The sequence below is a fragment of the Spermophilus citellus genome (assembly GCF_964194105.1).
Source record: "Spermophilus citellus genome assembly, chromosome: 2".
Classification (NCBI taxonomy): domain Eukaryota; kingdom Metazoa; phylum Chordata; class Mammalia; order Rodentia; family Sciuridae; genus Spermophilus; species Spermophilus citellus.
The window spans coordinates 80,319,244-80,343,778 of NC_138183.1; the positions used below are offsets into that span (position 1 = coordinate 80,319,244).

Below are 24,535 nucleotides of genomic sequence, written 5' to 3' on the forward strand. Positions count from 1 at the left end.
GACATGTAAATGTATGTATAACACAGACAATCAATGTCTAGAAAAAACTCAGTCAACATCATACTTAAGGGTAAAAGACTGAAACCTTTCCCACTAATATTAGAAATAACAAAAGGATTGCTGCTCTCACTTCAGCAATTCACTAGTTAGTACTAGGGCAATTAGGGAAGAAAAAGTAATCAAAAAAACTTCTCATATCAGAAAGGAAGTAGTTGATCTACCTCTTTTCTTAGATGATATAACCTCATATTAAAATATATGATAAAAACAATCATAGCTAACAAAATAATTCAGTTACATTGTAGAAAATAATACATGTGAAAATCAATTTTATTTCAATATACTAGCAATTACCAATGAAAAAATGTAATTAGGAAAACAAGCAGCTTCATGCATAATACTGAAGAAAGAATATAATGCTGAGGAATAAATTTAATATAAGTAGCTGGGTGTGGTGTGAAAAACCTGTGATCCCAATTACTTGGAAAGCTGAGGCAGGAGGACTGCATTGCAGGGCAGATTCAGCAACTTAGTAAGACCTCAGCAATTTAGCAAGACCCTATCTCAAAATCAAAAAATAAAAAGGGTTGGGTTGTGTACCTCAGTGATAGAGTGTGCCTGGGTTCAATCCCCAGGTCCCTTTACCTGCCAAAGTTTAACAAGTACAAAACCTATACTCTGAAAACTGGAAAACATTGTTAAAAGAAATGAAAGAACTATAAAATGGAAAACCATCTCATGTTAAAGCAGCAGAAGTCTTAAAACTATTAATTCTGTCTTAATCTATAGATTCAATGCAATACCTATCAGAAACCCATCTGAATTTTTTTGAAGGACTTGAGGAGCTAAAAATTTATATGGAATTCCAAGATTCAGGATAGCCAAAACAATCTTGGAAAAGAAGAAAAAGTAGAAACACCCATTTCTTAGTTTCAAAACTAATTACAAAGCAATGATAAGATAGTATTGTCTGGTAACAAGGACAAACAGAACAATGGAATAAAAATATGTTCCTATGGTCAATTGGTTTTTGACAAAAGTGCTAAGATTATTCAACAGAGGAATAAATATCTTTTCAAGAAATCACACTGAGTCAATTGGATAGTCATATGCAAAAGAATAGCTTAGACCCTTATATGCAAAACTGAACTCAAAATGGATCAAAGACCAAATTTTAAGATGTAAAAATTTAAAAGTTTTAAAACATAATGCTAAATATTTATGACCTGAGATTTGGCAAAGGATTCTTAGAAATGACACCAAAAGCATGAACAATAAAATAAAGAATATGGGGTTGGGGTTGTAGCTCAGTGGTGGAGCGCTCGTCTAGCATTGTAAGGCACTGGGTTCGATCCTTAGCACCACATAAAAATAAATAAAAAATAAAATAAATAAAACATGAGAAAATATTTAAGAAACCTATCTCTGATAAGAGATTAGTATCCAGAATGTATCCAGAATATATGAAGAACTTTTTATAATTCCTTAATAAGAAGAAAAAATACAAATATTAGGCAAAGGCATCTGAATGGACATTTCTCCATGAAATATATAAAAATTATTAATTAGCAAATGTAAAGATTTTCAACATTATTAATCATAGGTAATTTCAAATCAAAACCTCAATAAGAAACTATTATACACCCCACTAGAATAGCTACAATAAAATAAACACAGAGAATAATAAGTGTTGGAGAGAGTATGGAGAAAACAGAACCCTCTTATACTCTGGTAAAAATGACAAATGGTGGAGAAACTATAGGAAACTGGTAGTTCTCAAATAATTGAACATAGATATCATGTGACCTGGCAATTTCACTTCTAGGTATACATTTAATCCAGAGAAATAAAAACATATGTCTATATAAAACCTTATAAACAAATATTCGTAATACTATCTGTAACAGACAAAATGTGCTAAAAACCCAAATTTCCATTACCTGATAATGGAAACATGGCATATTCATGTAATGGAATATTATTTGACCATAAAAGGAATAAAATACTAATGCTACAACATAGATGAACTTAGAAACATTGTGCTAAGTGAAAGAAACACTTCACCAAAGACAATGTATTATATGATTTCACAGATATAAAATGTTCAGAATAGAAAACCTTTCTGAAGAGGCAAAAAGTAGAATAGCAGTTACACAGAACTAAGGCATTTCTTCTGGGTGTGATAAAAATGTTCTGGAATTAGTGGTGATGTCATACAACTTTGTGAATAAATTTAAAATCCCCAAGTTTTATATTTTTAAAGGGTGAATTGCATAGTATGTGAAATATATCTCAAAAAGCTGTTTTAAGGGGAAAAAAATGTATCTGCCATGAAGTTTGTCTTTATCTTAAGAAGTCTTTCTATGTGGGAAGGTAATTAAAGAGCCTATATTTCATCTAGCTTATCACTGTGATATTAAAGTCTTTCAAATAGTCACCAAGAAAATGAAACCTTTCAATTTGACTTATCCCTTTTTTCATCAAATATCCTGGTTGTACCCCAAATTTCTAAATTATCAATCCAAACAAAAACAAAGCAAAATTAACCCACAAAAATAAAAGGAAAAAAGTGATGTGACTATGACTGATTACCTTCTTTCTTCTACCATTTAGACTAAAACTTTTCCTTTGTCTTGCTAACATCTAAAAATATGATTTTTCCCAATATACCCACCACAATTAAATAAGGATTTAAATTATATATTTTTTTTTATTTATTTATTTTTCTTTTTGGTACCAGAGACTGAACTCAAGGGTGCTTAACCATTGAGCCACATCCCCAGACCTTTTTATATTTTATTTAGAGACAAGGCTTTGCTAATTGCTTAGAGCCTTGCTAAACTGCTGAGGCTGGCTTCAAATTTTTGAATTTTCTGTCTTAGCCTCCTGAGCCACTAGGATTACAGGCATGCACAACCATACCTGGCTTAAAATTATATTTTAAAGAAGAACACAAAAGCCATTTTAATATCTGTAAGAATTTATATTTTTTAATCCCCCTCTTTCCTTAGCCCATCCCATAAATTCTATTATTTTAAGTCTTACCCCTGTTTTTCCAGTCACCTCAGCTTCTGTCATGAGGTCTGCTAGAGCATATACGAAACCAAGATCTAACCTGAGATCCATTTCTTGAATCAACACTTTGAAATACCTAATTATAAAGCAGAAAACATTTCATAAAATCAATTAATTGCATTGAGGAAAAAAAGTATCAGATAAATATTAGAATTTTGAAATTTAGGACTTCTTAAATGAGTGAATAAAAAATAAATCAAGGCAATACTGTTTATAACAGCTACAAACCCAAAATATAAAAAGGGCTATAGAGAGGAAATGGATAAGTAAACTCAAATTTTTAAAAATAAAAAATTAAAAAGAGGGGTGGGGCTGTGGTTCAGTGGTACAGCACTTGCCTCACACATGTGAGGCACTGGGTTTGATCCTCAGCATCACATAAAAATAAATAAATAAATATATTGTGTCCATCTACAGCTAAAAATATATATTTTTTAAAAAAGCATAATAATAGGTACACATATACAATAAACTACATTTTAAAAAGCAAGGGAATAAAGAGAGTTTGTCTCAGAGATAATTGGGAGGAACAGACTTAAATTTTTGCCTATGTCCCATTTTTTGAATGTGTAGTGAGTGAAATATAAATATTATTTTGTTCTTGTTTCTAAAACAATCTACAGTCATTTTAGACAACTTAGGAAAAAGAAAAAACAAATATACAAAAAAGAAAATAATAAAATACCCAGATCTAGAAACAATTATTGTTAAAATTTGAAGTATTTCATCCAGAGCCTTTTGAATTTCCAAGATTATAATATAATTAAGATATTTTCTTTGATCCTTATTATCTAATATTTTACATTTAAATCTTTGACTTATCTGAAATTTATTTTTATAGAGTGCAGATAATTCATATTCTTCAACCAAAATATTAAATGAACATGTAAGAAATATATGACGACACTTACTTAATACGTGATATCTGCGAATGTCCTGCAGATCTCATGACAATACTGACATCTGTGAAGGGTTTTGGTGCTGTCAAGGTTATAAACATGATTACTCTCTTGATTCTTCAAGGCAAACATAAGCATTTTCTTCCAATTTAATATAATTATAATGGAAAATTAAATCATTTACTAAATCATGAGTATCAATTAAAATTACTGATATTTGCAAATTTCCTTATGGTCTTAATTTCAGACTCTAGGACTGTGATTATCTAAATTTACTCTAAAAATAATTAATTCTAAAAATTAGTATTTTAAACTGGAAGTATGCATTAGAATCATGACAAAAACTATGAAAATAGATTCTGAAGACTTGCCCAAGGTCTCTCAGTGCGGGGGGGGGGGGGGGGCATGTATAGTAGTTAAAAGTTTTCAAAGGGGCTGGGGTTGTGGCTCAGTAATAGAGCACTTGCCTGGCACATGTGAGGCACTGGGTTCAATCCTCAGCATCACATAAAAATGAAAATAAATAAAATAAAAATATTGAGGCTAGGATTGTGGCTCAGCAGTAGTGCATTTGCCTGGCATGTGTGGGGCAATGGGTTCAATTCTCAGCACCGCATATAAATAAAAAAATAAAGGTCTATGAACAACTAAAAAAAAAAGGTATTGTGTCATTTACAAGTAAAAGAAAAAAAGCTTTCAGGCTTTTTTTTTTTTTTTTTTTTTTAAGAGCCTGTGGTTTGGAATGGGAAACCCAGAACAGAGGCAAGTGAAGTAGGGTGGAAAGGAGCAAAGAGAAAGTGGGGGAACAAGGATAGGTAAGAAAGGTAAAGGAGAAGAAAAAGTGGAAGAAACGGTGTCAGTTATTCTCATCACAAAAGTTTCTTATTAGAAAACACTCTGAATTTGAATTTACTCATTATTTATTCAAATGATCTAATAGTTTTTAAATCACAGATTTATAGATTAGTAATCTGATGTGCTAATTAATATTTTTAAAATTTTAAATATACATTTACAATTAATCTTTTATTTTTAGCATTAACTTGAGTTTCACTGAAGTCAGCTGAATACTCTCTGCTGTTCCTTTTTAAGCAGTATAATTTTTCAGTGATCCTACAGTAGGTTTTATTTCATATTTTTATAGTAAAATGAACCTAATAGCTAGAACAACTGTTTTTATGGTAATCTAAAAGTAAAAACAAACCTGTGTCCAACGTGACAGACTTTGGAGGTTTAATAGGATAAAACACGAATGGAAAAATAGCACCAGGAATCTGGTTTTGAATCTAAGAAAACAAAAAAGAGGTCAATACATAGTATATAAATAATACAACCTGACTACAACAGTAGGCTTTAAGAAATAGAGGGAATCAAAAAGTCAGTCAAATATTGAAATTGAAGTAGGAAGTGAAGTGAAGATTCAATTTTCTCCAGCTTCTTGGTGTGTTTTATACTGACTCCATCTTGCCTTTTTCTTTGGGTTTTCTAAAAGACAATATAGACCAGGGGAATAAATAGGGTTTGAATTATGTTTTGCCAGTATTTTCAGTAAGACTTACCTGTATTCTGTAAATCTGAATTCTAAATGATGATTGATGTGCAGATGTGCTATATTCCACTTTTAATGCTGGAAGATAGTTTCTTCGAATAGCTTGTACATGTGGTTGCAAAATTTTCATGTTAATCCCACTAGGTGTGAATCAAACCTGAAAAATAACCAATCCCCCCACAAAAAGAAAACCAACATGAAATGTCTCTTTTCCATAAATGATTAAGATTGAAAATTTATATCATAAAACTTTTAGGGTAATACTAATTTAAAGAGTAGGCTAAATATTTGACTAGGGTTAGACTGAGATCTTTTACCTCATATTCTTAAATTGTACATACTTTTATAATCCTTATAGGTTAGCTGTATCAATTTTTACATTAATAAAATTTACATAATAAAAATCAAGTAATGAAAGAAAATAAATTTAAGAATAAAATAAAAAACCATTTTTAACTTCTCATTAACTAAAGAAAGTATCTTTAAGAGGAAGTGTTTTAAAAAATAACATTTTTAGTTGAAAATGGACTCAATACTTTTATTTTGTTTATTTATTTTTATGTGGTGATGGGGATCAAACCCAGTGCCTCTCATGTGCTAGGTAAGCGCTCTACCACTGATCTACAACCCCAGCCAGAAAGTTTGATTTCTTAATACACATAACCATCCCTTTAAAATATTTTGTATGAGTTAGGTATGTTAGGATTAACTATATTCAATTTGTTTTGTAAGGAAGCCAGACTTTCCTTAAAATTCATTAGCAATTCAAACTACAATAGAGAAAAATTAGAAATTCACATTAATGATTAAAAGAATTTACCGGAATATTAGTGTCCAACTCAATAACCTTGTCTTCTAAGGGTGAAGATTCAGTATATTCCTTAAATTCTTTTTCCAACTTCTCAGTATGCTTTACACTCATTGTCTTCCATCTTGCCTTCTTCTTGGGCTTTGTTTCCCAAACCACATCAGAACTTACATATGAAAGCGAAAATCATAGTACTAATTTATAATCGTTTTCATTTAAACTGGTTTATTACATAAATTAAAAAACCTTTGTAAAACTTCAAAAGTTTTACTGAATTGTGAAGTCACAATTTTAGCCTTCATTACAAATAAGCACATTACAAATCTAAAAACACGAATTAATTAACATTTCTGTCATTCCTATTCATTATAGCTGGGGTGTAATGGACAATAAGTAGTGAACAAGTGAATCAATTTTAACATATACGTAAAAATGTTTGCAAAAGAGAAAAAGTATGCAAAATAAAGAGAATCTGGAGTCTCAGGATATGTGAAGTGGTGGGGGATGTGGTATTAAAATGGAGTGTTCAACACAGACCTCACTGAGAAGCTAAAATTTCATCAACCTTAAAGGAGGTAAGGGAGTTATCCAGCAGACTACAGAAAAAGAATATTTCATTTAAGTGCAAAGCATTAACAAAGATTATAAAGCAATATCACATCTGTAGTAAATGAAGAAGAACAAGAAGGCCAGTATGGTAGGAACACATTAAGAGTAAAAGATGAAGTCAGTCAGTGGGAGATCAAATAATGCAGAACCTTCTAAGACATTGAAAAGACTGAGTTTTATTCTGAGTTGAGGAAACACTGAAAGGTTAAAAGAAGATTAGTAATATAATCTATGTTTTGAGAATGCATTATGGGTTGGGGGAAAAAAGAGGATCAAGGCTACAAGCAGAAAAACTTATTAAGGGTTAATACAGCAAGCACCTGAGAAATGGTACTGGCTTGGATGAGGGTAATAACAGGCAAAAAAAATATGGTCAGTTGCTATGCATACATTGAAGGAAAAGTTAGTACAGAACTTCTCCATGAAATAGATATGGGGTATGAAACAGAGGAATCAAACAAAGTCTTCAGCCTGAGCAACTTGGAGTTGTGAATACCTCCCAAGGGAAACAGGTTTTGGTAGGAAAAAATTAAAGAGTTTGGTGTTACACATATGAAGTTAAATAAGTCTCTTAGATATCTGAGCAGATTTTATGTATGCAGTCAGATATATATGTAAAGAATTTGGAAAAGAGGACTGGCTTAAGAAATATATTATTTGTGTATCTACAAAAAGTTGGTGAATATATTGGTATTAGAAATTATGAAAAAATGAAATAGACAAGAGGATTGAGGTCTTAGAGCCTCAAAGCATCCAATGTAAGAAACTGAGAGAAAACAAGGAAACAACAAATGAATCTGAGAATGTTGGGACAGGAAGAAAACCCATGATGGTGAGATATCCTAGAAATCAAATGAAAGAAACTGTATCAAGAAGAAATTTGTGTTAAATAGCAAATCCTGCATGGAGTGGTTAAGAAAGAAAAGAATGAAAAAGATTGGAGATAGTGAACGTATTAAACTCTTTTGAAATAGTGATTTGAGAAGTTTGGCGGTAAAGAGAAAAAATAAAATGGGTAGTAGAAAGAAACAAAGTAGGGTCAGGAGACTTTTTTTTTTTAAGTTCAGAGAAGTAACAGTTCTGACAGAAACAACCCAGTAGAGAGACAGAAACAACCCAATAGAGAGACAGAAATTGTAAACCTAAGATGGAAAGAAGATGATGGTGGATCATTGTTGTCAAGTAAGTAACAGTGAAATATATGTGCAATATAGGAAATATAGTGCAAAAGTAGAAACATGTTTAAATGGGAGCACATACATATACTTATGGAACTCAAGAGAATCATATTGGTATAGCATGTAGGTACAAATGCTGGTAAATAAGAAGTTGTGATACTGGGAGATAAGGTGGGTCTAGGAAGTTTGCTTTTAATTGGCTTCAATTGGTGAAGTGAGATGCAAGGGAATGAACTGAGAGAAAACGGGAGTTTTAAGGAGAGACAAAATATAAAACAGTAATTAGAGCACTAGGATGATTAAAAACATGATAGGGTATTTATAAATTTGATTTTTGATATTTTTATCCCACAGGCAAAAAAATCCTTATATGTACTTGGAAATTACAATCTAACAGTAATCTAGAAGACAGTATAAATAGAAGAAATCTAATTGCACAGAAATTAAAATGCTTAAACACCTAACGACAGAATAAATATATATACCCAAACAATATTATATGAATTCATGAATGTCAGAGAGAATCCCAGTATTATGTACAACTATAATGCACTATATATATGCATATATACTTATTTATTTATTTACTTTAATGGCAATTAAAAAACCCTATCGGGGGAAGTTTGGGGTACTAAAACTAATCAAAATATGTTATATTCGTGTTCCAATATATGTCACATTGTAAGTTACCATTATGTATAATAAGTATGCACCAATAAAAACAGCCTCTAAAATTACTCTACTTACATAAATTATTTAATTTTAAGTATTCAATTTGTTTACTCTTTCCAACATTTATATTCACTTAATAAAATACAAAGTTAGAAAACCATGTTTTCATCTTTGCCATATCATTTAGCATGAGAGATAATACATGATAGTTATAATAGCCATAAAATTTGTATTTTAACTTCTTATTTAAATAAGAAAAACTTTAAGTTTTTGAGAACAATGAAAATTTTAAAGAAAACAGCTTTAAGATTTCTTTAAAATTACATTTATTCCATTCAATGAGAAATCGGTAAAATATAATTCACATAGAAACTAAATTTAAATATGTATCATAAATACCTTTAATATTTGGAATTCAACTCATGTAAAGGATTAAAACTACATTATCTTGTTAAGTAGACTGGAAGAAATGCTCTCACAATAGGCATGCGGGTGCTCACGTGTGTGTGTGTGTGTGTGTGTGTGTGTGTGTGTTAATTTTAATTTAACAATTTGTGAATAGGAACAATAAGGGCATAAGGGGAGATAAGAGCTTTAATGGTGATGCCTTATATGGAAAATAATAAAATACAGCATTCTTTACTAGATCTTCAAGTGCCAAGGTCAAATTAGAATGTGCTTGTCTTAAGTCTTGCAACAACTACTTATGGATTATATATACAGTGTACTTTGTTCTCTGATAGATGGTAAGAAATAAATCAGAAAATTTTATGACTTGTTCAATAAGATATACTTTTAATAATTGAATAAGTCTAACTTTGTTAGAGCACTAGGATGATTAAAAACATGATAGGGGATTTATAAATTTGATTTTGACATTTTTATTCCACAGCGCCCCCCCCCAAAAAAAAACCCTTAAATGTACTTGGAAATTACAATTACCTTAGTATTGATGACTAGTCAAAAAAATTGTCACTTTAGATTTTTATGATCATTTCATAATAATTAAGAACTAATTAAACTTATCCAAAACTTAAGGTACCTAACCTTGTAATGCCTATATAGGCTACTTCTTCCTTTGTATAATTGTTGACAAGAGAAATTCCAACATCTTGTAATGCCAACACAATTTCTTGCTCTGCTAACTCTGCTTTCTCACTTTCATATGTCACTTTAAACACTCTTGGATCTTCAGTGAATAAAATAATGCGCTGTAAGCCTTCAAAGAATGAAACTAAATAAACGGTCTTTTTTCCCAAATTTATAGGTGTCATCGTATCCTAAAAGAAAACCACACACACAAAAAAATTAGAGTTTGGTCCCAACCAACACAAAGTCTAAATTTCATATTTGCAAAATGAAGATATTAATTTCACCTATTTCATAAGAGTGGAGTGGGGTGGCAAACTAAATAAATTAATATTTTTATAATACTTAGAAAATTAATCAGTCATGATTACTTCAAAGGATTAGTGACAACCAATTGAATTAATATTTGTATAATACTTGGAAATTTACTTCAGTATCATTTGATAGCTGAAAGAGAATAAAAAATGTCTGATATCTCAATTGCAAATTCTTATAAATGAAACACTGATATTCAGCACAGGACTAATTAGGTAGAAAGCACTTACAGAAGCATTGTGATGAACCAGGATCCTGAGGTTAAATAACATGATAAACGTAGCAAATTCCAGTAAGAGCTATAAATTTCCAGCTAATGAATATTCAGATTATAGGAAATTTTAATATTTAGTAACATTCATGTTATAATGCACAGAAATTAGAAATGTTAAAATGAAATTATTGCATAGGAAACATCATGTTATAATACATTCTAAAGTAAAATAAACAGCACTAAAACAACATTGAGAGATAAGAAGTTTACAAACAATTCTTAAGTCTAATGTCTTGAGAATTTCTGCTTTTATAAACTTCAAACTATCACTATGATCTAAATATGCAAATATAATCAAGACTATTTTTATATTAAAATATTTTTCCTGAGTAAATCTAATCGGAATTAGAAAACATTAAATAAAGTTATTTAAATTATAGGTAATCCCCTTAAATACAATTTTAAAAAACCCATATCAGATATCTCGACATCACTGGAAGACAATGGGAAAATATTACCAATATGCTAAAAGAAAGTCACTCTGAACCTAAAATTCCTTCCTTAGCAAAAATATCTTCATGGAAGATGAGGACACAAAATAAAGATGCATGCTAAATTACTAAAGTTCATCATCAAAAGAGAATCATACAAGGATATTCTAGAGAAGGAATTAACAAATGGCAAAAACAAAGTGATCCAAGATGGAGGTTTGAAACAAAATAGATGTTAAGCAAATAAAATAAGATCTATCTGGGAAAAAAACATTTTATAAAATTCAATATTAACCATGATTAAAAAAACCCTTTGGTAAATAAGGATTAAATGAGAAGTTATTTACCTACTTCTTCTGTATTTGTTCTAATTAGTTATACATGATAGTAGAATGCATTTTGACACATCATACATAAATGGAGTATAACGTCTCATTCTTCTGGTTGTGCATGATGGAAAGTTATACAGGTCATGTATTCATATATGCACATGGGGTAATAATGTCTGATTCATTCTACTATCATTCCTATGCCCATAACCTCCCTTCACCCCCATTACCTCTATCTGTTTAGTCCACAATACCACTATTTTACCTCCCACCCCTTAATGTGAATTAGCATCCACATATCAGAGAAAATATTCAGCCTTTGTTTCTGTGGGATTGGCTGATTTCACTTAGCATAATATTCTCCAGTTCCAACCACTTACCAAAAAATGCCATAATTTCATTCTTCATTAAGTCTAAGTAATATCCCATTGTGTATATATCACAGTTTATCTATTCATCTGCTGAAGGGCAACTAGGTTGGTTCTATAATTGAATTGAGGAGCTATAAACAATGATTTAGCTGCATTATTGGAGTAAGCTGATTTTGAGTTCTTTGGTATAAACCCAGGAGTAGGATGACAGGGTCATATGGTGGTTCCGTTCCAAATTTTCTTAGGACTCTTTATACTACTTTCCATAGTTGCCACACTAATTCACAGTCCCACCAGCAATGTACGAGTATACCTTTTTTCCTTTGTCCTTGCTAACATTTATTGTGGCTTGTATTCTTGATGATTGTCATTCTGAATGGAGTGTAATGGAATCTTAGTGTAGTTTGATTTGCATTTCTATAATTTAGAAAAGTTGAACATTTTTTCATATATTTGTTGATCATTTGTATTTCTTCTTCTGTTAAGTGCCTGTTCAGTTCCTTTGCTGATTTACTGATTAGGTTTTTTTTTTTTTTTTTTTTTGTGTTAAGTTTTAAGTTCTTTATATATATATGCTGGAGATTAATGTTGTATCTGAGGTGCATGTGGTAAAGATTTTTTCCCATTCTGTAGGCGCTCCCTTCATGTTACTGATTGTTTCCTTTGCTGTGAAAGATTTTTACTTTGATTTCATCCCATTTAGTGATTTTTCATTTTACTTCTTGTGCTTTAGGAGTCTTAAGAAAGTCAGTTCCTAAACCAACATGGTGGAGGTTTGGGCCTACTTTTTCTTCTATTAGGAGCAGGATCTGTTCTAGTGCCTAAGTCTTTGATTCCCTTAAGTTGATTTTTGTGCAGAGTGAGAGATAGGGTTTTAATTTCATTTTGCTACATGTGGATTTTCAGTTTTTGAGCACCATTTGTTGAAGAAGCTATCTTTTCCCCAATGTATGTTTATGGCATGTTTGTCTAGTATGAGATAACTGTATTCATGTGAGTTTGTCTTTGTGTCTTCCATTCTGTACTACTGGTGTACATATAGGTTTTGGTGCCGATACCTTGCCATTTTTGTTACTATGTACTATGGCTCTATAGTACAATTTAAGGTCTGTTATTGTGATGCCTCCTGCTTCACTTTTCTTGCTAAGGATTGCTTTGGCTATTCTGGGTCTCTTATTTTTCCAAAAGAATTTCATGATTTCTTTTTCTATTTTTATGAAGAATGTCATTGGGATTTTAATCAGTACTATGGAGGTGGTTCGCTAAAAGAAAAACCAATCAAAGAGGAAAAACAAGTCAAGTTAAATAACAAAAATAAACAAATATAGCTGGAAATACAAACCATATCTCAATAGTAACTTTAAATGTTAATGGTTTAAATTCACCAATCAAAAGACATAGGCTAGCAGATTGGATTAAAAAAAGATCCAACAATATGCTGTCTACAGCAGACTCACTTGATAGGAAATGGCAAACAAAGACTGAAGGTGAAAGGTTGGGAAAAATCATACCACTCACATGGACTGAGGAAGCAAGCAGGGGATCTCCATACTCATATCAAATAAAGCAGACTTCAAGCCAAAAGTTAATCAAAAGGGATAAAGATGGACATTACATACTGCTTAAGGGAAACATATACCAACAAGATATAACAATCATAAATATATATGCCCCAAACAATGGCGCACCTATGTTCATCAAACAAACTCTTTCCAAGTTCAAGAGTCAAATTGACCACAACACAATAATCTCAGGTGACTTTAACACACATTTCTCACCACTGGACAGATATTCCAAACAAAAGTTGAATAAATAAACTATAGATCTCAACAACACAATTAGACTTAACTTAGACTTAACTGACATATATAGAATACATCAACCAGCATCAAGCAGATACACTTTCTTCTCAGCAGCACATGGATCCTTTTCAAAAATAGACCATATACTATGCCACAGGGCAACTCTTAGCAAATACAAAGGAGCAGAGATACTACCATGCATTTTACCAAATCTTAATGGAATAAAGTTGGAAATCAATGACAAAATAAAGAATAAAAATTTCTGCATCACATGGAGACTGAACAATATGCTACTAAATGAATAATGGGTTACAGAAGACATCAAAGAGAAGATTTAAAAATTCTTAGAGGTAAATGAGAACACAGCCACAACTTATTGAAATCTCTGGGACACTATGAAAGCAGTACTAAGGGGAAAATTCATTGCATGGAGTTCATTCCTTAAAAGAAGAAAAAGTTAACAAATAAATGATCTCACATTGCATCACAAAGTGCTAGAAAAAGAAGAACAAATCAGCAGTAAAAGCAGTAGAAGGCAAGAAATAATTAAAATCAGAGCTGAAATCAATGAAATAAAAAAACCAATTCTGATTCAAATATTTAAAAAATTAAAATATAAACACAGGAAAAAAAATACAGACAACAATAAGTGTTGGCGAGAATGTGGGGAAAAAGGCACATTCATATATTGCTGGTGGGACTGCAAACTGGTGCAACCAATATGCAAAGCAGTATGGAGATTCCTTGCAAAACTTGGAATGTAACCATCATTTGACTCAGCTATCCTACTCCTTGGTTTATACCCAAAGGGCTTAAAAACAGCATACTACAGAAACACAGCCACATCAATGTTTAATGCAGCACATTTCACAATAGCTAAATTGTGGAACCAACCTAGATGCCCTTCAATATATGAATGGATAAAGACTGTGGTATATATACACAATGGAATATTAGCATTGAAAGAGAATAAAATCATGGCATTTTCAGGTAAACGGATGGAGTTGGAGAATATCATGCTAAGTAAAGAAAGCCAATTCCCAAAAAATCAATGGCTGAATGTTTTGTCTGATATGTGGATGCTAATCCATAATGCGGATTGGGGGGAATCATGGGAGAAATGGAGGACCTTTAAATAGGGAAAAGCGGAGGGAGGGAAAGGGAGGATGGATGGGGCAAGAAAGATGGTAGAATGAGATGGACATCATTACCCTAAGTACATGTATGAAGACACAAGTAGTATGACTCTACTTTGTGTACAACCAGAGAAATGAAAAACTGTGCTCTATATATATATAGAAATGCATTCTGCTATCATGTATAACACATTAGGGTGAATAAATAAATTTCATAAATAAAAAAATAAAAATAGGTATACATTGCACGAAAAAAAATTGACAAAACTAAAAGGTGATTTTTTGAAAAAATAAATGAAATTGACAGACCCTTAGCCATGCTAAAGAAGAGGAGAGAGAGAACTCAAATTACCAGCATATGTGATGAAAAAGGAAATATCACAACAGACACTCCAGAAATACAGATGATAATTAGAAATTATTTTGAAACCTTATACTCTAATAAAATAGAAGACAGTGAAGGCATCGATAAATTCCTTAAGTCATATGATTTGCCCAGATTGAGTCAGGAAGATATACACAATTTTAACAGACCAATATCAAGTGAGGAAATAGAAGAAGCCATCAAAAAAGTCTTTGACCAGATGGATACACACCTGAGTTCTACAAAAAAGCCCAGGACTGGATGGATACACATCTGCATTCAACAAGACCTTTATAGAAGAACTAATACCAATACTCTTCAACTTATTTCAGGAAATAGAAAAAGAGGAAGTACTTCCAAACTCATTATATGAGGCCAATATAACCTTGATTCCAAAACCAGAAAAAGACATTTCAAAGAAAGAATATCTTTAATGAACATAGATGCAAAAATCCTCAATAAAATTCTGGCAAATCAAATACAAAAACATATCAAAAAGATTTTGCACCATGATCAAGTGGGATTCATCCCAGGGATGCAAGGTTGGTTCAACATATGGAAATCAATAAATGTAATACATCACATCAATAGACTTAAAAATCATATGATCATCTCAACTGATGCAGAAAAGGCATTTGACAAAATATAGCTCCCCTTTATGTTTAAAGCACTAGAAAACTAGGGATAACAGGAACATATCTCAACATTGTAAAGGCTAACTATGCTAAGCCTCAGGCCAATATCATTCTAAATGGAGAAAAATTGAAGACATTCTCTCTAAAATCTGGAACAAGACAGGGATGCCCTCTTTCACTACTTGTATTCAACATAGTTCTTGAAACACTGGCCAGAGCAATTAGACAAACAAAAGAAATTAAAGGAATAAATATAGGAAAAGAAGAACTTAAAACCACTAGCACTATTTGCTGACGACATGATTATATAGTTAGAAGACCCAAAAGGCTCTACCAAGAAACTTCTAGAACTAGTAAATGAATTCAGCAAAGTGGCAGGATATAAAAATCAACACCCATAAATCAAAGGCATTCCTGTATAGCAGTAACAAATCCTCTGAAATGGAAATGAGGAAAACTACCCCATTCACAATGTCCCCCCCCCAAAAAAAAAGATACTTGAGAGTCAACTTACAAAAGAGGTGAAAGATCTGTACAATTAAAACTATAGAACCCTAGCAAGAGAAATCAAAGAAGACCTTAGAAGATGGAAAGATCTACCTCGCTCATGGATAGGCAGAATTAATATTATCAAAATGACCATACTACCAAAAGCACTATGCAGGTTTAATGCAATTCTGTTCAAAATCCCAATGGCATTCCTCATAGAAATAGAAAAAGCAATCATGAAATTCATCTGGAAAAATAAGAGACCCAGAATAGCTAAAGCAATTCTAAGCAGGAAGAGCGAAGCAGGTGGTATCACTATACCAGACCTTAAACTATACTACAGAGCAATAGTAACAAAACCAGCATGGTACTGGCACCAAAACAGGCTGGTTGACCAATGGTACAGAATAGAGGACACAGAGACTAACCACAAAATTATAATTATCTTATATTAGACAAAGGTGCCAAAAACATGCACTGAAGAAAAGATAGCCTCTTCAACAAATGGTGCTGGGAAAACTGGAAATCCATATGCAACAAAATGAAATTGAACTCCTATCTCTCACCATGCACAAAACTTAACTCAAAATGGATCAAGGACCTAGGAACTAAACCAAAGACTCTGCCTCTAATAGAATAAAAAGTAGGCCCAAATCTCCATCATGTCAGATTAGGCCCCAACTTCCTTAATAAGACTCCTATAGCACAAGAATTAAAAACAAGAATCAATAAATGGGATGGATTCTAACTAAAAAGTTTTTTTCTCAGCAAAAGAAACAATCTGTGAGGTGAATAGAGAGCCTACATCCTGAGAGCAAATTTTTAACCCTCACACATCAGATAGAGCTCTAATCTCTAGGTATATAAAGAACTCAAGAAGCTAAGCACCAAAAATAAATCAATAAATGGGCCAAGGACCTGAATGGACACTTCTCAGAAGAGGATATACAATCAATCAACAAATATATGAAAAAAAATGCTCATCATCTCTAGCAATCAGAGAAATGCAAATCAAAACTAAGATATCACCTCACTCCAGTCAGAATGGCAGCAATTATGAAGACGAACAACAACAAGTGTTGGTGAGGATGTGGGAAAAAAGGTACATTCATACAATTTTCCAAATTGGCTGCACCAATTTGGAAAGCAGTTTGGAGATTCCTTGGAAATCTGGGAATGGAATCACCATTTGACCCAGCTATTTCCCTTCTCAGACTATACCCAAAGGACCTAAAAACAGCATACTACAGGGACACAGCCATATCAATGTTTATAGCAGCACAATTCCCAATAGCTAAACTGTGGAGCCAACCTAGATGTCCTCCAATAGATGACTGGATAAAAGAAATGTTGGATATATACTCAATGGAATTTTACTCAGCAATAAAAGAGAATAAAATCATGGCATTTGCAGGTAAATGGGTGGCATTGGAGAAGATAATGCTAAGTGAAGTCAGCCAATTCCCAAAAAAACAAATGCCAAATGTTTTCTCTGATATAAGGGGGGTGACTCATTATGGGGTAGGGAAGGAGAGCATAGGAGGATTAGATTAATTCTAGACAGGGAAGAGGGTTGGGAAGCAAAGGGAGGGGGAAGGGAATTAGCAAGGAGGTGGAATGTGATGGTCATCATTATACATAGTACAGGTATTGGGTGTTAACATACCTTATATACAGAGATATGAAAAATTGTGGTATATATGTGTATTAAGAATTGTAATGCAAAAAAAGTACACATGTACAATGGCATAAGTTGGTGTGAACATACTTTATATATAGAGATATGAAAAACTGTGTTCTCTATGTGTAATAAGAATTGTAATGCATTCCACTGTTGTGTATTTTAAAAAATCAACTAAAAAAAAAAGAAATAAGCAGGTGCAAATTGCCTATAAGCATTTTGTGAGTCTAGATGTTTGGGCCTAAGAAGATACTATGTCAGGCACTGCAACATTATATCCTCATGATATGACCAGGAAGATATAACAATTCAAAATTTGTAATTACCTAATCACATAGCTTCAAAATAGAAAAGCTAAAATAAATGAATCAAAAAGGAGAAATGTATAAATTTATGATTATACTGTTTTAACATATTTCTCAAATATAACAAGCAAATAAATGATACAGAAGATTTAAATAACACAATTAACAAATCTGAACAAACTAACAAAAACCATATAACATTCTTTAAAAAGCTACAGAACATTTTCTTTTTCTCAAATACATATGAATTAGTTACTGACCATAGACTGGCCCACATAGCTAATCTAAACATTTCAAAATAGTGAATCAAAATATTTTCCCAAATTACAGAAGAATTAAATCAGAAATCAATGAAAATGAGAAAGTTCCCATACTATTAAAATGTAAGGCTGGGCGTGGTGGCGTATGCTTGTAATCCTAGCAGTTTGGGAGGCTGAGTCAAGAGGATTTCGAGTTCAAAGCCAGTCTTAGCAATGGCGAGGTGCTAAGCAATTCAGTGAGACCTTATCTCTATTTAAATAAAATACAAAAATGGGCTTGGGATGTGACTCGGTATTCAAGCGCCCCTGAATTCAATTCCCAGTACAAAAAAAAAAGTATATGATAACCAGTAAACTAAAATATAAAAAATAAGTAACAATAAAAATGGGAGTTCATAACCCACTTGAATCTAATGTATGAAATATGATATGTCAAGAGCTTTGTAATGTTTTGAACAACCAATAAAAAAAATTAGAAAGTTATTTTGAACTAAATGATAATAAACATGCAAAATTAACATTTGTTAATTTTGTTAATGAAGTTAATGTTATTTTGTGAGGAAAATTAGTGACTTTAAATGACTTCAAATATGAAGCAAAAATATCTGAAAAATAGTGATTTAGATATGAACTAAGTTGTTTTCCCCTAAGACTTATGTAGAAGCCCTAGTACTCAATGTGACTGTATCTGGAGATGGAACATTTAAGGAGATAATAAATTTCTTTTGTCTAAACCATCTAGTCAGTGGTACTTTGTTTTGGCAGCCTGAACAGACTAATACAGTATTGATCTTAAGATGTTAAAAAAAATAATCAAAGTAAATCTAAAGAAAGATGACATAATATAAAATAAAATAGAGTAAAACTGGTGAAACTGAAAATACATGTATAAAAGATATCATTAAAGAAACCATGATTTTCTTGTGTAAAAAAGCAACTTATAAAATTGATAAACCCTTAGCAAAATTAATCAAGAAAAAAAGAAGGCACAAATAAACAATCCCAAGAATGAAAAAGGGCATCACCATAAATATATTCAAAATTTTAAAAAGGGTATTATGAATATATTTATGTCAACATATTAGAAATTTCTAATGAAGAGATCACATTCTTAGAAAAACATCAAAATAAGAATAAACAGAAAAGTGGATTGTCCTATATGTAAAAATAAAATAGAGTTCATAATTCAAAACCTTCCCACTGCAGGCAAGGACTGCTTGGCTTCATTAGTAAACTCTATCAAACATCCAAAGAGGACATCATATTGATTCACATCAATCTTCTATAAAATGTGATTAAATATTTTTTAAGATTTTTAGTGAGCCAAGAATGCCTTGATATCAAATTATGAAGAGGAAATTACAAGACAGGAAAGTTACAGGCCAATCTCCTTCATGAATATTCAAACAAAAAGTTTTAAGCCATTAGCAAGTCAATTCCCAAAATGTGAAAGTGGCCTAATATTAAAAAACTAAATCATAAAATCCATCTACAAAATAAGATAAAGTCCCAAAGGCACATAATCATTTTCAATAGATAAAAATTGAAAGCATTTAATTTAAAAAAAATCAGCAACTACTAGGAGTAGAAAGCAATTACCTTAATTTGATACAGGGCTGTTAATTCAAAAAATAGTAACAACAAGAACAACAACAAAACCCTAGAACAAAAAACACACTTAATAATAAAACTGTCCAGGGCTGGGGATGTGGCTCAAGCGGTAGCGCGCTCGCCTGGCATGCGTGCGGCCCGGGTTCGATCCTCAGCACCGCATACCAACAAAGATGTTGTGTCCGCCGAGAACTAAAAAATAAATATTAAAAATTCTCTCTCTCTCTCTCTCTCTCTCTCCTCTCTCACTCTCTCTTTAAAAAAAAAAAATAAAAAAATAATAAAACTGTCCAGTCTCCTTTCTAAAAGAGAAATGAGAGAAATCACTGGCCTATTGATAGTCAGGAACAAATAATAATAAAAGGGAAGAAAAACATTAGAATAGGGTCAAATTAAGATGAATTCTGAAGGTCAAATATAACTTTAAGAAAATATTTTCTGAAAGTCATTTATGTTATTAGAAAATGTTTGTATACAACCTTATTATCTGAACTTGCCCCTAAGAAATAAATTCTTAACAGTATACTTAATGGACCCTTAAATGTTTTCTACATAAGCAGTTAAATCTAAGATGACTGTCAGGGCCAATAATTTATCTCTTTATGAGGTGAATGCTGAAAGCACTTCTGTAAGCAGAGCTTTATCTTTTACAACTTAGTAGAAGCATATAGAGATGTGGACAAAATTAGACTACTTCTGGTTTATAATATTTCTGGATAAGATAAAGCTGGACAGAACTCACTTTTTTTACAATGAACATAAGGAAGGATTTCTATATAGTTTTGTTTTAAAGGAAGAAAAGTTTTGCATGTGGTTTGCATGTTTTACTGGAGTAAATCTGAAAGATCCTGCTTCTTTGGGATAAAACTAGTTCTTTCTGGTTTCCAACTGTATCTAGCTTCTGGTTAGATTAAAAAAAAGAAAGAAAGAAAGAAATAGTAAAAGAAACAAACAAACAAATAAAAAAGAGCCTAAATACTATATTTTAAATCACTGGCAGTTATTTTACAAATATAGAACAATTCTTAAAATCATCAAGGCTGAAAATAATCTTTTAAAAAACACACAGACCCACAAAACCAAAAAGAGTTCTTGAGAACACTGTAATAATCAAACTAACACTTACGTCCTTTTGTGTTACTTCCCCATGGCTTTTTCCACAACTCCACTTTAATTTTCTAGAGCCCACTGGATCAGCCCAGGTATAAAACACTGCTTTTCCAGGAGGAAGGGAATCTTCAATATCACTGAGACAACTGTTAAAAGTAGCAAAAATAGGTATTAAGTTAAATGCAACCAGATAATATATCAAAAATACAAGATAATATATAATTCTTAGCCTATTGAGATTTGTAGAAATTCTGAATTAGACAAATTTTCCTTATATAATGAAATAAGCAATCTCTAAGAAAATATTTTAAGGAAAGCATCTCACTTAGGAAATAAAGATCTTCAAGTTTGAAATGAATGTCAATTTTTGTTTTAATTCAAATTATGGAAAAAATTTCAACTATTTTATATGATTCATACTAAATCTAAGAGAATTTAACTGGCAACTGTTCCCTAAGTGTTAGTTACTGTGGCAAAAACAGGTGTAGCTTAGTTATTTTTAAAATAATAAGATGTGAGACACAATATAAGAAATTCAGCTCATTCACAAAAAGATTTCAATAAGAAAAACAGAAATTATTTAATCAAAGAAGTGATAAATTAAAGTTTTTCTGAGCCAAATAAATTTTCCCTGAAGATTAAAAGACTTCACTGGCTATCAGATAATATCAACAAAAACAGAATATGATCCTATGCCTATTTAGTAAAATATTTAAATTTAAAAAAACAAAGGGAAGAGAAACCCTTGTAAACATTCAGAAAAGCCAGTTACTTGCAAAGGAATAAAAATGAGCTTTTAGAAAAAAATTCTATAAATTAGTGAGAAAGTTCAAATATACAGACAGAATGCTATGAAATAGAAAGTGAGCCTTCACCAGATTACTCAATCTGTCAGTGACTTGATCTTAGACTTTCTAGCCTCTAAACTGTGAGGAATAAATTTCTGTTATTTACAAAAAAGTCCAAACAGACTAAGACAGAATTTATGTTTTTTATAATATAATTAAAAAACAAAAAAAACAGGAAGTATCCTTTCTCAATATCTCAAACAAATGAGACAATGATAGACAAGGAGGACTTCTAGGTACTTCTTAGACTAGTTCTATGGTCCCTATTCAATATGTGTTTGATTTAAATCAATTATTATAAGTTTTACATTTGGAAGCGAAAGAAAAGTATAAATACACTAACAGATATGGGCCCATTAAAAAGTAAGAGATGAAAACAAAATACTCAGACACAATAAATTCAGGATAACCTGGAACCACTAAGTAGTGGAACATAGAGTTGCATAAACTACAGTAGCACCAAGAGGGTATGATATCACGCAAAACTGAAATAAACAATTTTAAGATTAGTCCTATACCATCAACCTTGAGTTTTGGTATTTAGGAAGCAGTTCTTTTCCCATACACTTTATCGAGAAGAGGATATCTGAAAAAAATCTAAAATTTTATAATTACATTATGCTTATTAAAATATGAAAATTTCAAAAAGACCAAATTCTGAGACTCTGAACAAACCTGACATTTTTCAACAGACTAAAAAATGATCAAGCTTTGGCTATACTTTGTTTAACTCTTCATGATTCTTTCTTTGAAGCATTTGAAAGTAAATCATGAAGTTGGTTTGATCCCTACAAACTTGAGTATACCTTTCTTTAAAAGTAGGACATTGTTTCTTATAACCACAATACCATTATCTATGTTTATATTCATGAGAAATCATTATAAATGTCTCGTTACCTAGATTCGGCTAAATCAGGAGTTACCATATTTGTGATAATCTTCTTACCTTTGTTGGTACTGAACAAGATCATTCTTAGTGTGATTTATTAACAGGAATGTAGCTGCTCCATCATGGTAATCTGAAAATGTAATAATGGTTGAATGCTCAGCCAAATTAACTTCTGCTATGATACCTCCAAGCTAAAAGAAAGGAAAACATTCTTTAATGTGACAATTTCCCCAAGATTATTATTAATAACATGTAGTAATAAAACTATTCATAACTTGATAATTTGGAAGACAATTTAGAAAATAAGCATTTTATATTGCATTTCTGGGAAACAATGAATTCTTTTTGTATGCATATTTGTGGAATTCTAGATCTCCTATCTAGCATCTTAGGCACTCCAACTCACTTTCGGTGTGATAATTAATTTATCTTAAATTTCTCTTTTTTAAAATTTTTTAATTTTTAAAAAATTTGTTCTAAGGCTGGGGTAGTAGCTCAATGGTAAAGCGCTTGCCTCGCAGGCTTGAGACACTGGGTTTGATTCTTAGCACCACATAAAAATAAGTAAATAAAATAAAGATACTGTGTCCATTTGCAACTAAAAAATATATATTTTTTAATTTTGTTAAATATTTCTTTTTATCTTTGGTACCTTTTCCCTTTTAAAAAGAAATGTTGGTTCATTTTTAGTGAGAGGGGAAAAACAGATAATTGTTTTAAAAAGTAAAATAAAATACTAGTAAATACATAGTAGCTTTTTCAAAGATTCTTGTGAAAAAATAACTTACCTCATTATTCAGACGCAATAAAATACAATTTTCTTGCTTGTTAAAATATATCCTTTTTGGAGGACCTTCACTCCTTTCAACTTGAATAAGAAGTTTACTGCCAGCGTCCTCAGGCCAAAAGGGGATACACTAAGAACATATATTACATATATTTATAAAAATAAACAGATCTTATCAAAAATACCTATATTGTTGCAATAAACTCATCATAGTAGTAAAATAAACTTCAAAAAATCTCTGTCAGCTGGGCATGGTTGTGAATGCCTATAATCCCTGGGACTCAGCAGGCTGAAATAGGAGGTTCTCAAATTCAAGGTCAGCCTCAGCAACTTAGTGAGACACTGTCTCAAAATTTAAAAAAGTAAAATAATAAGAGCTGGCAATGTAGCTCAGCAGTAAAGCCCCCTGGGTTCAATCCTGAGTACCCAAAACAAACAACAACAAAACCACCAAACTCTTTCAACATTGTTATTAGGTTGCTTAGCTGAACAGCTATAAACTGTCAATTTAGAAATGGGTTATCACTTTCAAGTACTAAAAATACAAGCAGCAATGAGTAATTAAGTTGGAGAGCAAAGATAAATAGGGTGCTTGGGAGAAAACAGACTTCTTTCAGAGAAGTGTTGAAAAATCAGCAACTAAGCTGAGTCAGAAACTAGGAAGCAGATGTTGAGTTTAAAACAAAGGTTCATTTAATTACTAAAAATATAAATCATGTTTGGATATTATTTGTTAATTAAGTATAAGTACACACTATGGATGAGTCAGAAAATGTAATTAAGCTCTTAATATTATTAAGAGTAAAAAAGTAATCTAAAATTCATAGAAGGAAAGAAGCTTGGAATCTTAAAATAATTGGACATCTGTGATTTGGAAATCAAGCTAAAGACAGAGGAGACGGTGAAGGCACCAGAAAAAAGACTGGATGACAGAAACTGGAAACAAAGACAAGAATTAAAAAAACAAGATGGAGAACTAGCCTTCTGTATAAATTATAGTCAACTCCATCTTAGGTCCT

General features: G+C 31.6%; 1 protein-coding gene across 1 annotated transcript in view; it reads right to left on the reverse strand.

The window, feature by feature from the left end:
- Nucleotides 1-24,535, reverse strand: part of LOC308641539 (intermembrane lipid transfer protein VPS13A-like) — a gene marked incomplete at its 5' end in the record, with an annotated part of 185,606 nt that overhangs the window by 54,004 nt on the left and 107,067 nt on the right. Inside the window, 10 exon segments of the mRNA XM_081280214.1 lie at nucleotides 3,046-3,151; nucleotides 3,987-4,056; nucleotides 5,179-5,260; nucleotides 5,534-5,674; nucleotides 5,678-5,680; nucleotides 6,344-6,497; nucleotides 9,838-10,070; nucleotides 21,009-21,138; nucleotides 22,787-22,920; nucleotides 23,518-23,646. Of these exon segments, the coding sequence (XP_081136340.1) occupies nucleotides 3,046-3,151; nucleotides 3,987-4,056; nucleotides 5,179-5,260; nucleotides 5,534-5,674; nucleotides 5,678-5,680; nucleotides 6,344-6,497; nucleotides 9,838-10,070; nucleotides 21,009-21,138; nucleotides 22,787-22,920; nucleotides 23,518-23,646 (1,182 nt within the window).